Below are 17,976 nucleotides of genomic sequence, written 5' to 3'. Positions count from 1 at the left end.
TAATAGTTTTAGCATAGTAATTATTCAGATGTTCTCCACTCCATGAATATTAAAAATATCATTATTCAATTTCATGCTGCTGGCTGCCCATGCCCAAAGGTGAAGGGAAAGAGCTCAGAAAGAAGACACGATTTACAAGGATTCTATTTCTCAGTTCTTGTTATTTCCCTCAACACGGAAAAGAAGACATTCTAATAAGAATTGGACATAGAAGGCGAGATGGCCTTACAGACATGAGCCTGTAAAAGTTAATAGCTAAGACCACATTCTAAATTCAGGACAATGGCACTCAAGGAAGAAATATTCCAGGTCCCTAAGGCAGTTTACAGCTCCTAGGGCACCTGTGCCCAGGGGAGTGCAATTTCCAATGGCCTCACAACTAACTACAGGATAGAAGTGTTGGGCTTTTGTTTTGTTCTGTTTCATGGGTGATTCCTGATTCAGCAGGAAAACATTTTCAGTACTTTTAAGAAACTTTATGGAGCTTTCATGTCCAGTGAAGTAAATTATTTGAATGGAGCTCAGTTCTTTCCAGAATCAAAGAACTGCCCGATTTCCTGAAGACAAACATCTTTGAAGAACAGAGAATATGACTAAGAAGTGAGAACAAAATCTGAGAATCTGAGAGTCCTAGTGGATAGCTTTGTTCAGGAGGTTCAAACCCAGCCCTTTCTCCCTTCCTGGGCGTCTACAGCCTCATCCGTAGCACTAGAAAGCCACAAATAGGAAACCACTATAGCATTCTATGTGTCAGCGCTGAGAGAGGACGGTTATGGGCTACACATCCCCTGTTTTGCACTGTGAAGACTTCTCTGGGTAAGTGAATTAGAGAGCAATTGAAACACTCCCCGGGCAAAGGCCAGGGCTGGGCTCCAGTTTATGCCATGTAAATCTCAGTGGCAGTTCCTTCCTGAGAATTACACATTCCCTCTCCACAAAGGATGTGGCTACTTTGAAGTTACTGGATAAACAATATTTTTAACAGTGGTCTTTAACATTTTTTGAGAATTTGATGAAAATTATAAACTGGAAAAATTCATATATTCACAAGTTTGAATCTTTGGGTGGAATGGGGAGGGTCAGTTTATAGAATTCCTGAAGCTCTAATGTAGATCCAAGATTAAGAATCCCTACACTGTAGGGTTTTACTATTACCTTAAAAAAGCAGCTTTACTGTGGTTTTCTTGAATTATCCTTAACTTAATGTTGTTGTTAACTGTCTCCAATAGCTTAAATGTTTTACAGGGAGGATTTGATTTAATCATGTCTGCTTATTTTGGGAAAGCCAGTATTTTTTCTTTAAGTTTACTGGCTTGGATTGAAAGTTTTATCTTGCCTTTTAAATTTATTTTTAACTTCTGACCTTGAAAGAAGAGGCAAGGAATTATGAACCAAGATAAGCTAACACACAAGAGTGATTTCTTGTTAGCCACTCTTAGAGTTTATATGTTTTCTCCTTTAGCCAAGTGAGTTGGGGTTGTCAGTTTTCTTTATTTATTATACACAGTTACTAGGTTTGACTCACACAGAGTCAAGCAGTTCAAAGGGAAAAAAATAGAAATAATTCAACTTAATCAATGATGAAGAATTAAAATTAAAATTCTTAGTATTTTACACATATAGTCAATTATTTAAAACAATGCAGATTATAACAATTAAAGCTCATACCTGGATAACAGTACAATAAATAAATACAATTGCTAGGAAAGTAATCTGAAAATATACATTAAAAGCATTGGGTTTTTTTTTTACTCAATTATTTTTCTTCTGTGATTAGCTTTGAAAAGTAATTCAGAAGAATAAAAATCAAATGATTGCAACAGTTGCTTTTTAGCAACAGTATTTAGAATAACAAATACTGGGAACAACATATTTGTCAACAGTTGAAGTTAGGCAAAAATCATGGCACATTTACTTGTTGCAATTTTTTGTAGGCATTAAAAATAAAATGTACAAAGAAAATGTACATATATACACATGCAAAAGGGTATATAAAATAAGAGAAAATGTAGCTTTGAATTGTATATACAATTGATTACAAATGTGTGTATATGTACAATAGATTACAAATTACTGTGAATGCACAAGAGTAAAGTTAGAGATTCAAATAACTCTTGAGTCAGGGCGATGAATTTTTTTGTTCATTTTTCTCTAAGTCTGTTTACGTTGAGCCAGAGGGTGACAATTTTTTTTTTCTATGACAATGTAGTTTTTGCTTCTTTTCTAGTCAACACAGACTCAGAAACTGCTGTTGTCAATGTCACATATGCAACAAGAGAAGAAGCAAAAACGTGAGTAGATTTGGGCTTGTTTCTTTTTAAATGTTTTCGGACAGTTGTCTTTGAATTCTATAGAGTCCTGTATTTATACATTTGTTTTTTTCTGAAAAAAAAAAATGCAGATCTTTGACACGTCAGTGGAACTCCAGGGCATTTATACTAAGATGTCTGTTATTGGTTGTACAGAGACTTTATGCTGAAAAATGTTGAGCCATGGCATCAGAACTGAGGTGGGAGCTGTGTCTCGACAGTGATCAGGAATAGAGCACACCAGCTCTGTGACACTGTCCTGTAGACACTGCTTTGCCAGCCACTGGGAATCACTTTTACCTGGAGTTTCCTCCTCGCACTGGGAGGAAGAAGCACAAGTCTGTTTCTAAAAAACAGGATACTAAAACATCAAATTTTCCTCCAGGTAATGTTAAAAGAGGATGCACCTCACCGACATTCACAGCACAGAGAATTGTCAGTAGTGGTTTAATCAAGGAGCACTTAGCTTGGGTTTTTTATTTCCTGCATCCATTCACTTCCTAGTCCCCAGTTATGACTACATTGCTTCAGTGATGGTTAATTTTGAGCTTGGCTATTAATGGACATAGGATCGAGGTTTTTAAAAACAACAACAAAAACAAGTTCCTTTTCACAGGAGGCCCTTGAAGTACCTGTTGGGTCATTGTAACTAGAATATGGCCACGTGTGGCCATGCTTCATGGATGTGGAATAACCTTGGTTATACATCCCAGGATTATAGTTTTATTTCTTTTTCAAGGTTTCAACACACGTGAAGACACATGTAACCCATTCTCATACTGATAGTTTTCGAAAGTTAATTTTACATTGAAAAAGGCAATAAATAGTTCATTTGCTACTGACTTTTACACACTTATGTAAGCAGGATATATACCAATAACTCACCTTTACAGTTCTTGTCCAGTTGCCACTTAGGTAGGGCCTCTGTACATATTACTTTATTACTTTTATTGAAATCAAAAAGTACTGCTTTGCAGTAAATTCACAAACCCTAAAAAATAACCTAGTAGCATAGAGTTTTGACGTGCTGTCAGGGACATAAAAAAAATTGTTCCACTTCTACTTCATGTGTAATTTTAAAAATCCAATAATGGGATATTATTTGTTCCCTATCAAATAAATAAATACTTTTAGATAATAACACTCTGTGCTTTTGAGGGCTCAAGGAAACAAATGCTGTCTTAACTGCTTTGGGATAGTAAATATTGAAACCTTTCCAGAAGAACACTGAGTAATACTTAATACTGTTAGAATTCTGCACACTCTCTGACCCAGCAACCGCATTAGGAATTTCTCCTGTGTGCAAAGTTATAATCACAAAGATGCCCATGGCAACACTGTATGTAATAGTAAAAGACTGGACATTATCTATCTATCTATCTATCTATCTAAACAATAAAGGATCATTTTCAAAAACTGTAGTAAATTAATAGAATGTTAAATAACCAGTAAAAATTAAATTGCAAAGTATCTAATGACTTGGAGAATGTTTAGAGTATAACAGGTTTTTAAAGGTTAGAAAAGGTATGTTTGATATTAATTTATTTGTATAAATAGTATATTTATATTTAAGAAAAATAAAGATGCAATGAACTAGGGCTTTTTCTTATTTGTGCTTATTTATTTTTGGATTTTTACAATATGTATTATGATTAAAATGATAAATTGAGTCATAATTTTATACTGATATTAACAGAGTCTTTGATGAGGGGAATACAGTCTTGGGTGATAAAGGAAAAAAGCAGAAAGTATGATTGTATGTCAAATCTGACCTGGCCTGTACATCATGATGATTGTTTGTTGGCCGTGAGGTCTGAGGGAGCAGAGGTGGCATCTGTCAGGCTCACCGCTGTATCCTCAGTGAGGGTTAAGGGACCTCACCTAGGCAACTGGTAAACGGGAGCGGATGAACCCGTCTGCTGACCTGGAGGGTCTTCTCTGATGTTGCTCTCTTAACAAAGCTTGCCTGTTCCTGCTGCATTTTAGAGCCATTGAGAAGCTAAGCGGGCATCAATTTGAGAACTACTCCTTCAAGATTTCCTACATCCCGGATGAAGAGGTGAGCTCCCCTTCGCCCCCTCAGCGAGCCCAGCGTGGGGACCACTCTTCCCGGGAGCAAGGCCACGCCCCTGGGGGCTCTTCTCAGGCCAGACAGATTGATTTCCCGCTGCGGATCCTGGTCCCCACCCAGTTTGTTGGTGCCATCATCGGAAAGGAGGGCTTGACCATAAAGAACATCACTAAGCAGACCCAGTCCCGGTACGTGCTTCCGGGGCTTCCTTTGCTTCCTTCTGAGGGGTCCCTTGAGTGCTGGTGGGTCCCAGCCATACTCAAGTTGCCTTTGCTTGCTCCAGCAGTGGGGGGCTATGCTGTACGGAATGGTGGCTTCTTTAAAACGAAAAATTAACAGACTAACAGAAAGCCGAGGCCTTTAATGAGCTTTCATGGCAATTGTCTAAGGTGATATCCTGAAATGCTGAAGGTGCATAAAGAAGGTACTAGTGACCTCATAGCCAAGAATTATTCTTATAAGCTAACTAATGCCTATGAATGCATCCACTTCTAGAATAGCTGAGCTAGAGGGCTGAACTTCGCAGGATCTGAGAACCCGCTTATTTTAGCTCTGACCTCCTCTCCTGAGTCAGAGGGCTGCGTGGTGGTCACTCTTTGAGACCACCTAGGTGATCTCACAAGTAGCTACACCAAGGAAGTGGGTGAGTCACTACTATATTAAGCAAGAAATAAAGTACATTCTATTTAGTTTTCTGTCTGTTTAAGAAGACTGAACTGAGGAGTCGTAGTGGGTAAAATGACTTGTGGGGTTGTTGATATTTGTATGTTCATAAGGCCATAGCACGATATAATAAAGAAAGCACAGGACTTAAAAACAAAAGACCCGTGTTTAAGTTTTACCCCTTAATAGCTATGTGATCCTGGGAGACATTTTAACCTCCCTGAGCATCAGTTGCTTTGTCTGGAAGCCAAGATTATTGTGAGAATTAGGACAGTCAGAGTGAATGTAAGAATTACGATGACAGCGCTTAAATTGCAAAGCATCAAATTACTGGCAAATATTAGTTATTTACATGCCCGGTGGATTTTATTTAGGTCGCATATTGAGTGTCTTGGAACATGAAAGAGAAAACACTATTTTCCTTGAAGGATCTGAGTTACTCCCCAATAATGGACACTTACTTGAGTCCCAGAGTTCATAATCATAGGAGCGAAACCAAGAGATAGTCGAGGGGGAAAGTACTGTCTGGCGACCCTTTTATTTTAAAATCAGCCTTTTTTCCCCTCCGGGTTTGCTTCAGTGTGAAAATAGTTTTTAGTTTTTATGTATATGTCTTTTTGTTCCAAAAAATCTTTAAAGTGGCTTTAAAAATGCAACAAGTTTAAATAGAAGTGAGGTTAGTTCTCGAAGTGTGTGCCTCTTTTTTAGAAGTAGGCCAAAGACTTGGACCTGGGCTTTCTAACAGGCAAAGTAAAGTGGGATACGATCAATTATGTGATTTCAAAAGTTAACAAAATGAGTAGGGCCATGGCTACCCAAAGGAGTCTGATAAAGTCATCAAGCCTTTGAGCCATTAGTTTTAAGAGCCTGGAAGCAGGCAGGCTGCCAGTGGCGAGGAAACCGAAACTTAGAGGCAGAGAGAGTGCATGCCTCTTTTCTATCCACACTCAAATATATAAAGCTTGCTTTGGATTTTGGTTAACATATGGCTTTTAATAGCTGCAATCAGTTCAGACATTGTGCCAACATGCAGTATTATCCTACTCGCTTTACTCTTCACTTCTGGGATCATTTGAGACGCGACAAAAAATACTTCATTTACCAAACTGGCTTCATTACCAAGTTAGCTTGGTGCCTTTGTTCCACAGCGCGCCTTTAAGAAATATTCCCCTTCATATGGAGCCGCAGAGAATTCAAGTTGGGCACAAGACTCCCTGCACTGCTTGCTGCCTTCTTGGAGAATGGCGTTGGTTGCAAACGTGCTAATGACACGTCCTTGTCTGTCTGTGTCCTTGCTATTCATTGGTTGGTGCGACACTTTCTTGGGACTAACTGGGATCCTGTCCCAGATGACGCTGTGCTATTGCTCCTGATTCTTTTCCTACAGGGTAGACATCCATAGAAAGGAAAACTCTGGGGCTGCAGAGAAGCCCGTCACCATCCATGCCACCCCAGAGGGGACCTCTGAAGCATGCCGCATGATTCTTGAAATCATGCAGAAAGAGGCCGATGAAACCAAACTGTAAGTTTACATGCAATGTCCAGATAACGCTACAGAGAATCAGTGTAGGTTCTCATTCGTTTAACCCCAGAAACTATTAAAAAGCTGTAACTCTGTTACTAAATAAAGGGAGCAGGGGAAGGATTATTTTTAAGAAGTTTGTTCCCAGGGAGAATATAGTGGGAAACAGATCTTTTACATTTATGATATGGCTGTTTCTCTACTTGTGTGTTTCTCTTGGTGAGCCTGATGCTTCCATCACTCGCCAGTAATAGTTATTACAGGAACGTACAGACCTGTGCCGTTCGGTGGCATGCAATGATAGAAGTGTTCTGTATCTTCACTGTTCAGAATGATAGCCATTAGCCAGATATTGCTATCGAGTGCTCGAAATGTGACTAGTGCAGTGGAGGAACTGAATATTTCAATTTATTCAAATTTGAAGAGTCACATGTATAGCTAATGGGTGTCACATTGGACACTGCAGGTATAAAGTGCACCTTGTCATCAAAACCATCATTCACTGTTCTGGAAAGGATTTTTGCCACCTGCTCCTAAACTGTCCACACTCCTTTAAAATTGGTTGACCTTTCCTTAAGTCGTGGAAACTGGTATCCAAGTGGCTACTTTACTCTTCTTCCTCTTTTTTTTCTTTCTCTCTCACTTCCTTTTCTTTTACAAAATACTTTTTAGGATTCCTGAGTATTATACCAATTTGAAGGGCAATAGACAGTTCTTACTAAATTAATTGACTTTGTATTACAAATGAATTAATGGTAAAGGAATAGACAAAATAATAAAAAAAAATCTATGTCAGTTTGGCAAAACCCACTTATAGGCAGGCATTGGTGGCAGTTTTATAAAGAAGAAGCACCGAAGGGGTGAATCAAATATAAAATTGATTTAGGAAATAATGTCAAATAAGGGTGTTTCACAACCAAAAGGATGACAGTATTCCTTAAAAAAAAAAAAACATTACAAATCTATTCTGAGATTTCATAGGGACTCTGACCTGTCACTTATGAATTACTTACTCTATTTGGGGCTTTTGACCCCTCCTACCCCACAATGCCATGGCTTAATTTGAAGAATTTCCTCCCTTGTCCAAGTTATTTATAAGTAATACTTTCTGTGGTCCTTCAACCTAGATGTAAGCAACTTAAAATATTCTAAATAATCAAAAGGCTGATTTATAAGTTGGATTTTTAAGTTTTTGTGTAGTCAAAATAAAGTGGAATATCTTTGAAATAAAATTTTTTGAGTGCCACACTGTGCCAAGCACTGTGCTGGGAGTTGAGGCTACAATCATGAACAAGACCCATTTCCTGCTTTCATGGGGCTTACAATCCAGTGGGAAAGACATTCAACAAACAAATAATTACACCAGTACATAATTAAGCACAGCTATGAAAAGTGCTAGAGTAGAAAGTGACTGCATATTACTGGGAGCCCTAATTAAGGGGGGCAGGAGGAGATTTGGGGATTTGAGAGAAGGCCTTGCTGTATAAGTGGCATTTAAGCTGAGCCCCAAGGGGAATGAATGAGAAGGAAGATGTAGAAGGACAGGGATCCTAAACTTTCTTTGTATTCATTTACCAAATATTTATTGAGCACCTACTATGTGCCAGGCACTGTTCTATGTGCCAGTGAACAAAGCTGACCAAAAAAAAAAAAAAGAACCAACAATACTGCCCTCCAAAAGTTACATTCTAGCAGAGTTTCTTTAAGCATCCATTTATTTTGAGGCAGTAATAATGCATCTGTTAGTTGCTTTTGAACTCAATAACAGAAAACATTAATAACAACTGGCTTAAGCAATAAGAAACAATTATTATGTCATATAACAAGAAGTCCTCAGAGTGACTCTAAGGTTAGTTCAATCGTGGACCCAAAGACCCATTTTCTTTCTGCTTTCCCTTCTTCAGGGTGTCTGACATTCCGCTGGTGATGACAGGATGGCCGTAGTGATTTCAGACTTTGTGTCCCCACAAAATAATATTCAAAAGGTGGAAGAGAAGGCATCCTTTCCTTGTTCCATTTTTTATTGTGGTAAAAAAAACAAACCCAAAAAAAACAAAAGCCACCAACAACATAAAATTTACCATCTTAACCATTTCAGTAGTAAGTATAGTCACATTGTTGTGAATCAGTGCCCCAGAAATTCATGTTAGAAGACTGAAACTCTATTCCCATTAAACAACAACATCCCTTTTCCCTCTACCTCCAACCTCTGGTAACTACCATTCTACTTCTGTTTCTGTGAATTTAACTACTTTAAAGAACTCAGATAAGTGGAATCATATAGTATTTGTCTTTTTGTAACTGGCTTATTTCACTTAACATTGTATGTAAAATATTTCATTGTATGTATACACCACATTTTGTTTATTCGTTCATTCACTCATGAATTTGGGTTCCTTTCATCTCTTGGCTATGTGAATAGTGCTGTGATAAACATGGGTGTGCAAATATCTCTTTGAGACCCTGCTTCTTTTTTTTTTTTTTTTTTTTTTTTTGCATGTATACCTAGAAGTGAGATGATTGCTAGATCATATGGTAGTTATATTTTCAATTTTTTGAGGAACCTCCATACTGTTTTCCATAGCAGTTGCACCATTTTATAATACTACCAGCAGTGCACAAGGGTTCAAATTTCTCCACATCCTCACCAACACTTATTATTTACTATTATTTTGATAATAGCCAGACTAATGGGTGTGAGGTAGTATTTTGTATTCACATTATCTCTTTGTGGTTTTTATTTGCATTTATTTATTTATTTACTTACTTACTCTATCTAGCTATCTATCTATCTATCTATCTATCTATTTATTTATTTATGCATCTATTTATTTATTTAACTTTTTCCCCCTCCCCCCCCCACCCCCGGTAACCACTAGACTATTCTCTATGTCCATGAGTCTGTTTGTTTGTCCTGTCCATTTGTTGCTTTCAGGTTTATATCCCACATATAAGGGGTATCATGTGATTTTACACCTTTTCTGTCTGGCTTATTTCTCTTAGTATGAGATTTCAAGGACTATCCATGTTGTTGCAAATGGCAGTATTTCATCTCTTCTTATTGCTGAGTAATATTCCATTGTATATATATACCATAGCTTCTTTAGCCAATCATCTGTCGTAGGACACTTCGGTTGCTTCTGTCCTGGCCACTGTGCATGATACTGCTATGAACATCGGTGTGCAAATATCTTTTTGGATATGGGTTTTCAAGTCTTTGGGGTAAATACCCAGTAGAGGGATTGCTGGATCATATGGTAGCTCAATTCTTAGTTTTTTTGAAGAACCTCCATACTGTTTTGCACAGTGGCTGTACCAATTTGCAGTCCCGCCAGCAGCATTGAGGGTTCCTATTACTCTACATCGTCTCCAACATTTGTTATTACTTGTCTTATTGATTATAGCTATTCTAACTGGGGTGAGATGGTGGTTTTTATTTGGATTTCATTGTGGTTTTCATTGTGGTTTTTATTTGGATTTCCCTATGTTGAGCATCTTTTCATATATTTGCTGGCCATTTGTATGTCCTCTAGGGATAAGTGTCTGTTCAGGTCCTCTGCCCATTTTGTGATTGGATCATTTGTTCTTCTGTTGTTATTGAGTCATATGAGTTCATTGTATATTTTGGATATTAGGCCCTTATCAGAGGTGTTGCTTGCAAATATATTTTCTCGTTCGGATGGTTCTCTCTTTACCTTGTTGACGATTTCTTTTGCTGAACAGCAGCTTTTTAGTTTGATGTAGTCCCATTCATTTGTTTTTGCTTTTACTTCCCTTGTCTTTGAGGTCAAATTCATAAAATCCTCTTTAAGTCCAAGGTCCTTGAGTGTAGTTCCTATGTTTTCTTCTATGCATTTAATTGTTTTAGGTCTTATATTTAGGTCCTTAATCCATTTTGAGTTAATTTTGGTGTGTGGTGCTAGACACACCAAAACTAGCTAGAGTCTAGTTTCATTCTTTTGCAGGTGGCTTTCCAGTTTTCCCAGCACCATTTATTGAAGAGGCTTTCCTTTCTCCACTATATGTTTTTGTCTTTTTTTGTCGAAAATTATTTGCCCATATAAACATGGGTTTACTTCTGGACCGTTGATTCTGTTCCACTGGTCTGTGTGTCTGTTTTGCTGTCAATACCATGCCATTTTGATTACTGTCACTTTGTAGTAAAATTTCAAGTTGGGCAGAGTGATGCCTTAAGCCTCATTATTTTTTCTCAGGATGGCTTTGGCAATTTGGAGTCTTTCGTGCTTCCATACAAATCTGATGATTTTTTGTTCTATTTCTTTAAAAAATACCAATGAGATTTTGATGAGGATTGCATTAAATCTGTATAATGCTTTAGGTAATAAGATCATTTTAACTATGTTGATTCTTCCAATCCAAGAACATGGAATATCTTTCCATTTCTTTGTATCTTCTTTGATTTCTTTTAATAGGGCCTTCACATGTTTTGTTAGATTTATTCTTAGGAATTTTATTCTTTTTTGTTGAAATTAAAAAATAAATTATTTTTTCCACTTCTTTTCTGACACTTCATTATTATAGTAGAGGAATGCTATGGATTTTTGAACATTGATTTTGTATCCAGAGACTTTACTGTATTCGGTTATTGTTTCTAGTAGTGTTCTTGTGGAGTCTTTAGGGTTTTCTATATAGAGAATCATGTCATCCACAAATAGTGACAGTTTGACTTTTTCGTTTCCTATGTGGACGTCTTTTATATCTTTCTCTTGCCTTATTGCACTTGCTAGGACCTCCCATGTTATATTGAATAACAGTGGTGATAATGAACAGCCTTGCCTTGTTCCTGACCTTAGAGGGAAGGTTTTTAGTTTTTCACCGTTAAGTATACTGTTGGCTGAGGGCTTGCCATATATGGCCTTTATTATATTAAGATATTTTTCTTCTATACTGATTTTGATCATAAATGGATGCTTGTCTTGTTGAAGGCTTTTTCTGCATCTATTGATATGATCATATGATTCTTATTTTTTAATTCGTTTATGTGGTGTATCACACTAATTGATTTGCATGTGTTGAACCATCCCTGTGTCTCTGGGATGAAGCCCACTTGATCGTGATGTATAATCTTTTTAATATGTTGCTGTATTCAGTTCTCTAGTATCTTATTTAGGATTTTTGGATCTGTGTTTATGAGAGATATTGGTCTATAGTTTTCTTTTTTGTGTGTTATCTTTACCAGGTTTTGGTATCGGGGTGATATTGGCCTCATAAAATGAGTTGGGAAGTATTGCCTCCTCTTCGATTTTTTAGAAGCGTTTGAGGAGAATAGGTATTAGATCTTTGAATGTTTGGTAGAATTCACTGGTGAAGCCATCTGGTCCTGGACTTTTACTTTTTGGTAGGTTTTTGATGATTGTTTCAATTTCCATACTGCTGATTGGCCTATTTAGATTTTCCAGTTCTTCTTAATTCATTCTAGGGAGGTTGTATTTTTCAAAGTACTGGTCCATTTCTTCTAGGTTATTAAATTTGGTGTTATATCCTGTTTCATAGTATTCTTGTATGATCCTTTGTATTTCTGTGGTGTCTGTCGTAATTTCCCCTCTTTCATCCGATTTTGTTTATTTGTGTTCTTTCTCTTTTTTCTTTAGTGAGTCTAGCCAGGATTTTGTCTATTTTATTAAAACCTTCTCAAAGAACCATCTCTTTGCTGCATTTATTTTTTCTATTGTTTTTTTGTTTTTAGTTTCATTTACTTCTGTTCTAATTTTGATTATTTCTTTCCTTCTGTTGACTTTAGGCCTCATTTGTTCTTCCTTTTCTAGTTTTTTAAGATGAAGCATTAGGTGGTTTATTTGGGCTTGTTCTTGTTTTTGGAGGTAGTCCTGTAATGATATGAACTTTCTTCTTATGACCACTTTTGCCATGTCCCAAAAGTTTTGATATGTTGTGCTATCATTATCATTCGTATCTATGGCTCTCTTGATCTCTTTATTTCTTCTCTGACCCAGTTATTCTTCAGTAAGATATTGTTTAATCTCCATGTATTTATGGTTCTTTCCACTTTCTTTTTACAGTTGATCTCTAGTTTCAAAGCATTATGATCAGAGAATATGATTGGTATGATTTCAACTCTCTTTTATTTGTTGAGGCTGTCTCTGTGTCCCAGTATGTGGTCAATCCTTGAGAATGTTTCATGTGCACTAGAGAAGAATGTATAAGCAGCTGTTTTGGGATAGAAGGCTCTGTAAATGTCAATTATGTCCAGTTCATTTAATGTATCATTTAAGGATGTTATTTCCTTACCAATTTGTTTGGATGATCTGTTCATATCTTAAAGTAGGGTATTTAGATCCCCTACTATGATAGTGTTTTGGTCTATTTCTCCCTTTAGTTCTAGTAGTAATCGCTTTATATATTTCAAGGCTCCTTGATTGGGAGCATAGATATTAATAAGTGTTATGTCTTCTTGGTGCATAATTCCCTTTATCATTATGAAGTGTCCCTCAGTATCTTTCTTTACATTTTTTTATTTTGAACTCTGTTTCATCTGCTGTTAGTGCTGCTACTCCTGCTTTTCTCTGAATGCCATTTGCTTGAAATATCATTTTCCACCCTTTCACTTTGAGTCTATATTTGCCTTTGGAACTGAGATGTGTCTCCTGGAGGCAGCATGTGGCTGGAGATTGTTTTTTGATCCATTCTGTACCTCTGTGCCTTTTTATTGGTGAGTTCAGACCATTTACATTTAGGGTGATTATTAAAATAGTTTATAGCCATTTTATCCTTTGCTTTTGGTAGCTTGGTGTTTCCATTGCTTCCTTGTCTTTCTGTGTCTGTTTTCTTTATTTTGGCTGGCTTTTGTGGGTTTTCTCTCTGGTCCTTCTTGTTTTATGTTATATATTTCAGTTCTGAATCTTTGGCGTGTGGTTACCATTACGAATATGCAAAGGATACACACACACACACACACACACACACACACACACACGCACACACACACAGTTGTCTCTCTTCTTCTGCGTGTGCCTTATTGCCACTCCCCTTTGCGAATTTGGATCTTTGAATCCTCCCCTTTTCAGTTGTCGTCTCAGTCTGTCCCTATGTATTCTGAACATTCATTACACTCTTGCTATTGCAAATCTCTTCTTATTTTAAGCTTATAATTCCCTATTCCTAGTAAGGGTTGCACTCTTCTGCTTTTATAAGCCTGCTAGTCACCTTACTCCTAATTATGTTGGTTTTTTTTTTTTTTCATTTTATTTTAGGTAAGCTGACTCCTTTCAGTATTTCCCACAGTGCAGGCCTTGTAGTGGAGAATTGCCTCAATTTTTGTATGTCTGGAAAGGTCTTTATTTCTCCTTCATATCTTAAGAAAAGGTTAGCTAGATACATTATTCTTGGCTGGTAGTTCCTTTCATTTAATAGTTTGAATATTTGATTCCTCTCCTTTCTGGCTTATAAGGTTTGTGCTTAAAAGTCCAATGATAATCTAATGAGTTTTCGTTTATAGGTTATTGTCTTCTTTTCCCTGGCTGCCTTGGATTTCTGTGTCATTGATTTTTGATAATTTTAATACAATGTGTCTTGGCAAAGCCCTTTTTGGGTTGAGATAATTGGGTGTTCTGTTGACTTCTTGAATTCTAAGCTCCAGCTCATTCCTTAGATTTGGGAAATTCTTGTCAACTATTTGTCTGAAAATGCTTTCTAATCCCTGCTCCTTTTCCTTGCCTTCTATAATGCTCATTATTCTTACGTTTCCTCTCCTGATGGTATTGGGTAGTTCTTATATTTCTCTTTCATTATTTTTTATTCTTCGGTTTCTCTCTTCATCCTTCTGATTTATTTCTAGATTTCTGTCTTCAATATTATGATCCTTTCCTCCATTGATCGACTCTATTTCCCAAGCTTGCTCTTTCATTTTTCATCTTTTGCAGTGTGCTCTTTATCTCCAGAAGGTCTATTCAGTTCTTTTTTAGGGTTTCAATCTCCTTGCTAAAGAACTCATTCTGCTCACTAGTTGTTTTTTAAGTTCCTGAAAGTGTCGATATGATTTGTTTCAGATCTCATTGAGTTTTTTCAGTAGTACCACCCTGAATTCTCTGTCATTTAAGTCGCATATTTCTATGTCTATAAGCTTATTTTCTGGAGATTTTTCCCTTTTTTTCTGAGATGCTTTGTCTCCGTGGTTGTTCATGGTGTTTAATGGACTGTTTCTCCACCTGGGCATTAATGGAAGTGTGTTCTGCTTATTTTTTTCCAGAAAGAAGATTTAATATATAATGGTCTCTAGCCTGTTGCAAAGAAGGTGTTTATCTTTTGGTTTTCAGTAGGTGTCATCTAAGCCTCTTGGATTGGATCTCTGCTTTACATAAAGTCTTAATAATATCTTTTTTTTTCCTTACAGATGTTTAATCATGCTGGCTACCCTTAGTCTTAGTTCCTGTCATTGTTAGCGACAATTTTGGTAGTGTTTGCTCAGGTTCCCCTAGGGCTCTTTGGTGATTGGTCTCAGAGGGTATAGAGGGAGGGGCCCTCTGAGTTGGAGGTTGGGGCCTGTGGCTCAGCCTTGGTTTTGCAACCATGGCTGGTAAAAATCAACTCTTGTTTTTCTGCCATCCCTACTTTTCTGCTGTATGGTTTCTCTGCCTTCTGCCCTGATGACTGGGTACTACCGCCAGCAGCGTAGAGCTCACAGCACTTCCAGACATGGCTGATCAAGGAAGATGCCACACCTCCTCAGGGAGCTCTAACTGTGAGAAGCAGCCTGACACCTGGGGCTCTTATGCACAGATCCCATGCTCAGACATGCTGGCGTGCAGTTTGGGTGTTTTTTGTTGAGTTTAGATGTTCAGCTTATTGTTGTTTCAAGGTGAGAGATCCGGGGATGGCTCTCACTCTGCCATGTTTAATCCAATCTCCTTTATTTTCATTTCTGATGTTTAGTGATGTTGAGCATCTTTTTCATGTTTATTGGCATTTGTATATCATCTTTGGGGAAATGTCTATTCAAGTTCTTTGTACTTTTTTCTAACAAGTTATTTGATTTCTTTATTGTTGAATTATAGGAGTTATTTATATATTCTGGATATTAATCCCTTATCAAATATATGACTTGTAGATATTTACCTCCACTCCATAGACTGTCTTTTCAATCTGTTGATTGTGTCCTTCGATGCACAAAAATTTATTTTTGCTTTTTTATTTTAGATTTATTATTTGCCTGTTTTTGGTGTCATATGCAAGAAGCCATCACAAAATCCAATGTCATGAAATTTTTTTTCAGTATGTTTTCTCCTAGGAATACTATGGTTTAATGTTTTACATTTAAGTCTTTATTTTGAGTTAATTTTTGTATATGGTATAAAATAAGAGTCTAGCCTCATTCCTTTGTATGTGGATATCCAGTTTTCCTGACACTATTTGTTGAAGAGACTACTGTCCTTTCCTCATTGTGTAGCATTGGCACCCTTGTTGATAACCGTATATGTGAGAGTTTATTTCTAGGATTCTACTCCTATGGTTTATTTGTCTTGATGCCAGTACCACACTGTTTTGATTAATATAGCCTTGTGTAATATGTTTTGAAATCAGGAAATGTGAGTCCTACAACTTTGTTCTTTTTTAAAATTGTTTTGACTATTCAGAGTCCCTTGAGATTTCATACAAATTTTAGAATGAATTTTTCTATTTCTGCAAGAACTGCTATTGGAATGTTGATAGGCGTTGCATTGCATTCAGAGATCACTGGGAAGTATGAACATCTAAACAATATTAAGTCTTCCAGTCTATGAATGTAGTATGTCTCTCCATTGATTTCTGTTGTCTTTAATTTCCTTCAGCAATGTTTCGTAGTTTTCAGGGTATAAGTCTTGTACCTCCTTGGTTAGGTTTATTCCTAAATATTTTATTCTTTATAATGCTGTTGTAAATGGAATTATTTGTTTAATTTACTTTCCAATTTCATTTTTAGTGTATAGAAACACAACTGATTTTTGTGTGTTGATTGTATATCCCATAACATTGCTGAATTAGTTTATTAGTTATAATAAACTTTTTGTGGAATCTTTAGGGATTTTTACATATAAGAAGATCATGCGAATGGAAATAATATTACTTCTTCTTTTCCAATTTAGATGCCTTTTAGTTTCTTTTCCTTAACTTATTGTTCTGGCGAGAACTTCCACTACTGTGTTGGATAGAAGTGGGAAGAGCAGGCATCCTTGTCTATTTCCTGATCTTAGAGGAAAAGGTTTTAGTCTTTCACCACTGAATATGACCACTGTGGACTTTTTGCAAATGGCATTTATTATGTTGATGTAGTTTCCTTCTATTTCAAGACTGTTGAGTGTTTTTTATCATGAAAAGGTGTTAAATTTTATCAAGTGCTTTTTCTGTCAATTGAGGTGATCATGTGGTTTTTGTCCCATGTATTGCTAAGGTAGTGTATTATATTGATTGATTTTCATATGGTGAACCATTGCATTACAGCAATACGTTCCACTGGGACACAGTGTATACTCCTTTCTATGTGCTTTCAAATTCAGTTTGCTAGTATTTTGTTAAGAATTTTTGCATCACTATTCTCATCAGGGATATTGGTCAGTAGTTTGTTTTGTTGAGGTCTTTGTTTGGCTTTGGTATTAGAATAAAGCTGGCTTCATAGAATGAGCTTGGAAGTATTCATGCCTCTTTAGTTTTTTGGAAGAGTTGGAGAAAGATTGATATTGCTTCTTCTCCAAATGTTTGGTAGAATCCTTCAGGGAAGCCATCTGGTCCTGGCTTTTCTTTGTTGGGAGGTTTTTGATTATTCTCATTCAATTTCCTTACTTGTTATTGGTCTGTTCATATTTTCTACTCATGTTTCGATCTTGGTAGTTTTTGTGTTTCTAGGAGTTTATACATTTCTTCTAGGTTATCCAATTTGTTTGTGTGTAACCATTGATGGTATTCTCTTATAGTCATTTTTATTTCTGTAGCATCAGTTGTAATGCCCTCTTTCATTTCTGACTTTATACATTTGCGTGTTCTCTCTTTTTTCTTAGTTAATCTAGCTAAGAGTTGATCTTTTCCAAAAACCCCAACTCTTAGTTTCATTGATTTTTGCTTTTGTTTTTTCTGTTCTCTATTTTACTTATTTCTTCTCTAATCTTTATTATTTTTATCCTTATGCTAGCTTTGGGTTTAGTTTATTCTTTTTCTAATTTCTTAAGTTGTAAAGTTGTTTATTTGAGATTTTCCATTTTGTTTTTTAAATCCTTTCAGCTGGTCTATGTCTTTGGACTGGGGAGTTTAATCCCTTTTAAAGTAGATACATTTAAAGTAGATACTAATAGGGAAGGGTGTACAGTTGCCATTTTGTTTATTTGTTTTTTATACATCTTATAGCCTTATTGTGCCTCTTGTCCTCTCTTACTGCCCTCCTTTGTGTTTTTGGTTTGAATTTTTTT

At 36.5% G+C, this 17,976-nt stretch overlaps 1 protein-coding gene across 3 annotated transcripts in view; it reads left to right on the top strand.

Moving 5' to 3' along the window:
* The window catches only part of IGF2BP2 (insulin like growth factor 2 mRNA binding protein 2), a 145,694-nt gene that overhangs the window by 101,550 nt on the left and 26,168 nt on the right, over positions 1 to 17,976 (top strand). For all 3 annotated transcript variants that reach the window (XM_016159736.2, XM_036218781.1, XM_016159737.2), the window contains exons 5-7: positions 2,228 to 2,291; positions 4,296 to 4,568; positions 6,431 to 6,565. In XM_016159736.2, coding sequence (XP_016015222.2) covers positions 2,228 to 2,291; positions 4,296 to 4,568; positions 6,431 to 6,565 — 472 coding nt within the window. The remainder of the gene's footprint in view (positions 1 to 2,227; positions 2,292 to 4,295; positions 4,569 to 6,430; positions 6,566 to 17,976) is intronic.

Source organism: Rousettus aegyptiacus, unplaced genomic scaffold (assembly GCF_014176215.1).
Source record: "Rousettus aegyptiacus isolate mRouAeg1 unplaced genomic scaffold, mRouAeg1.p scaffold_m13_p_4, whole genome shotgun sequence".
NCBI classification, from domain to species: domain Eukaryota; kingdom Metazoa; phylum Chordata; class Mammalia; order Chiroptera; family Pteropodidae; genus Rousettus; species Rousettus aegyptiacus.
This window is presented reverse-complemented; position numbering and strand designations above follow the sequence as displayed.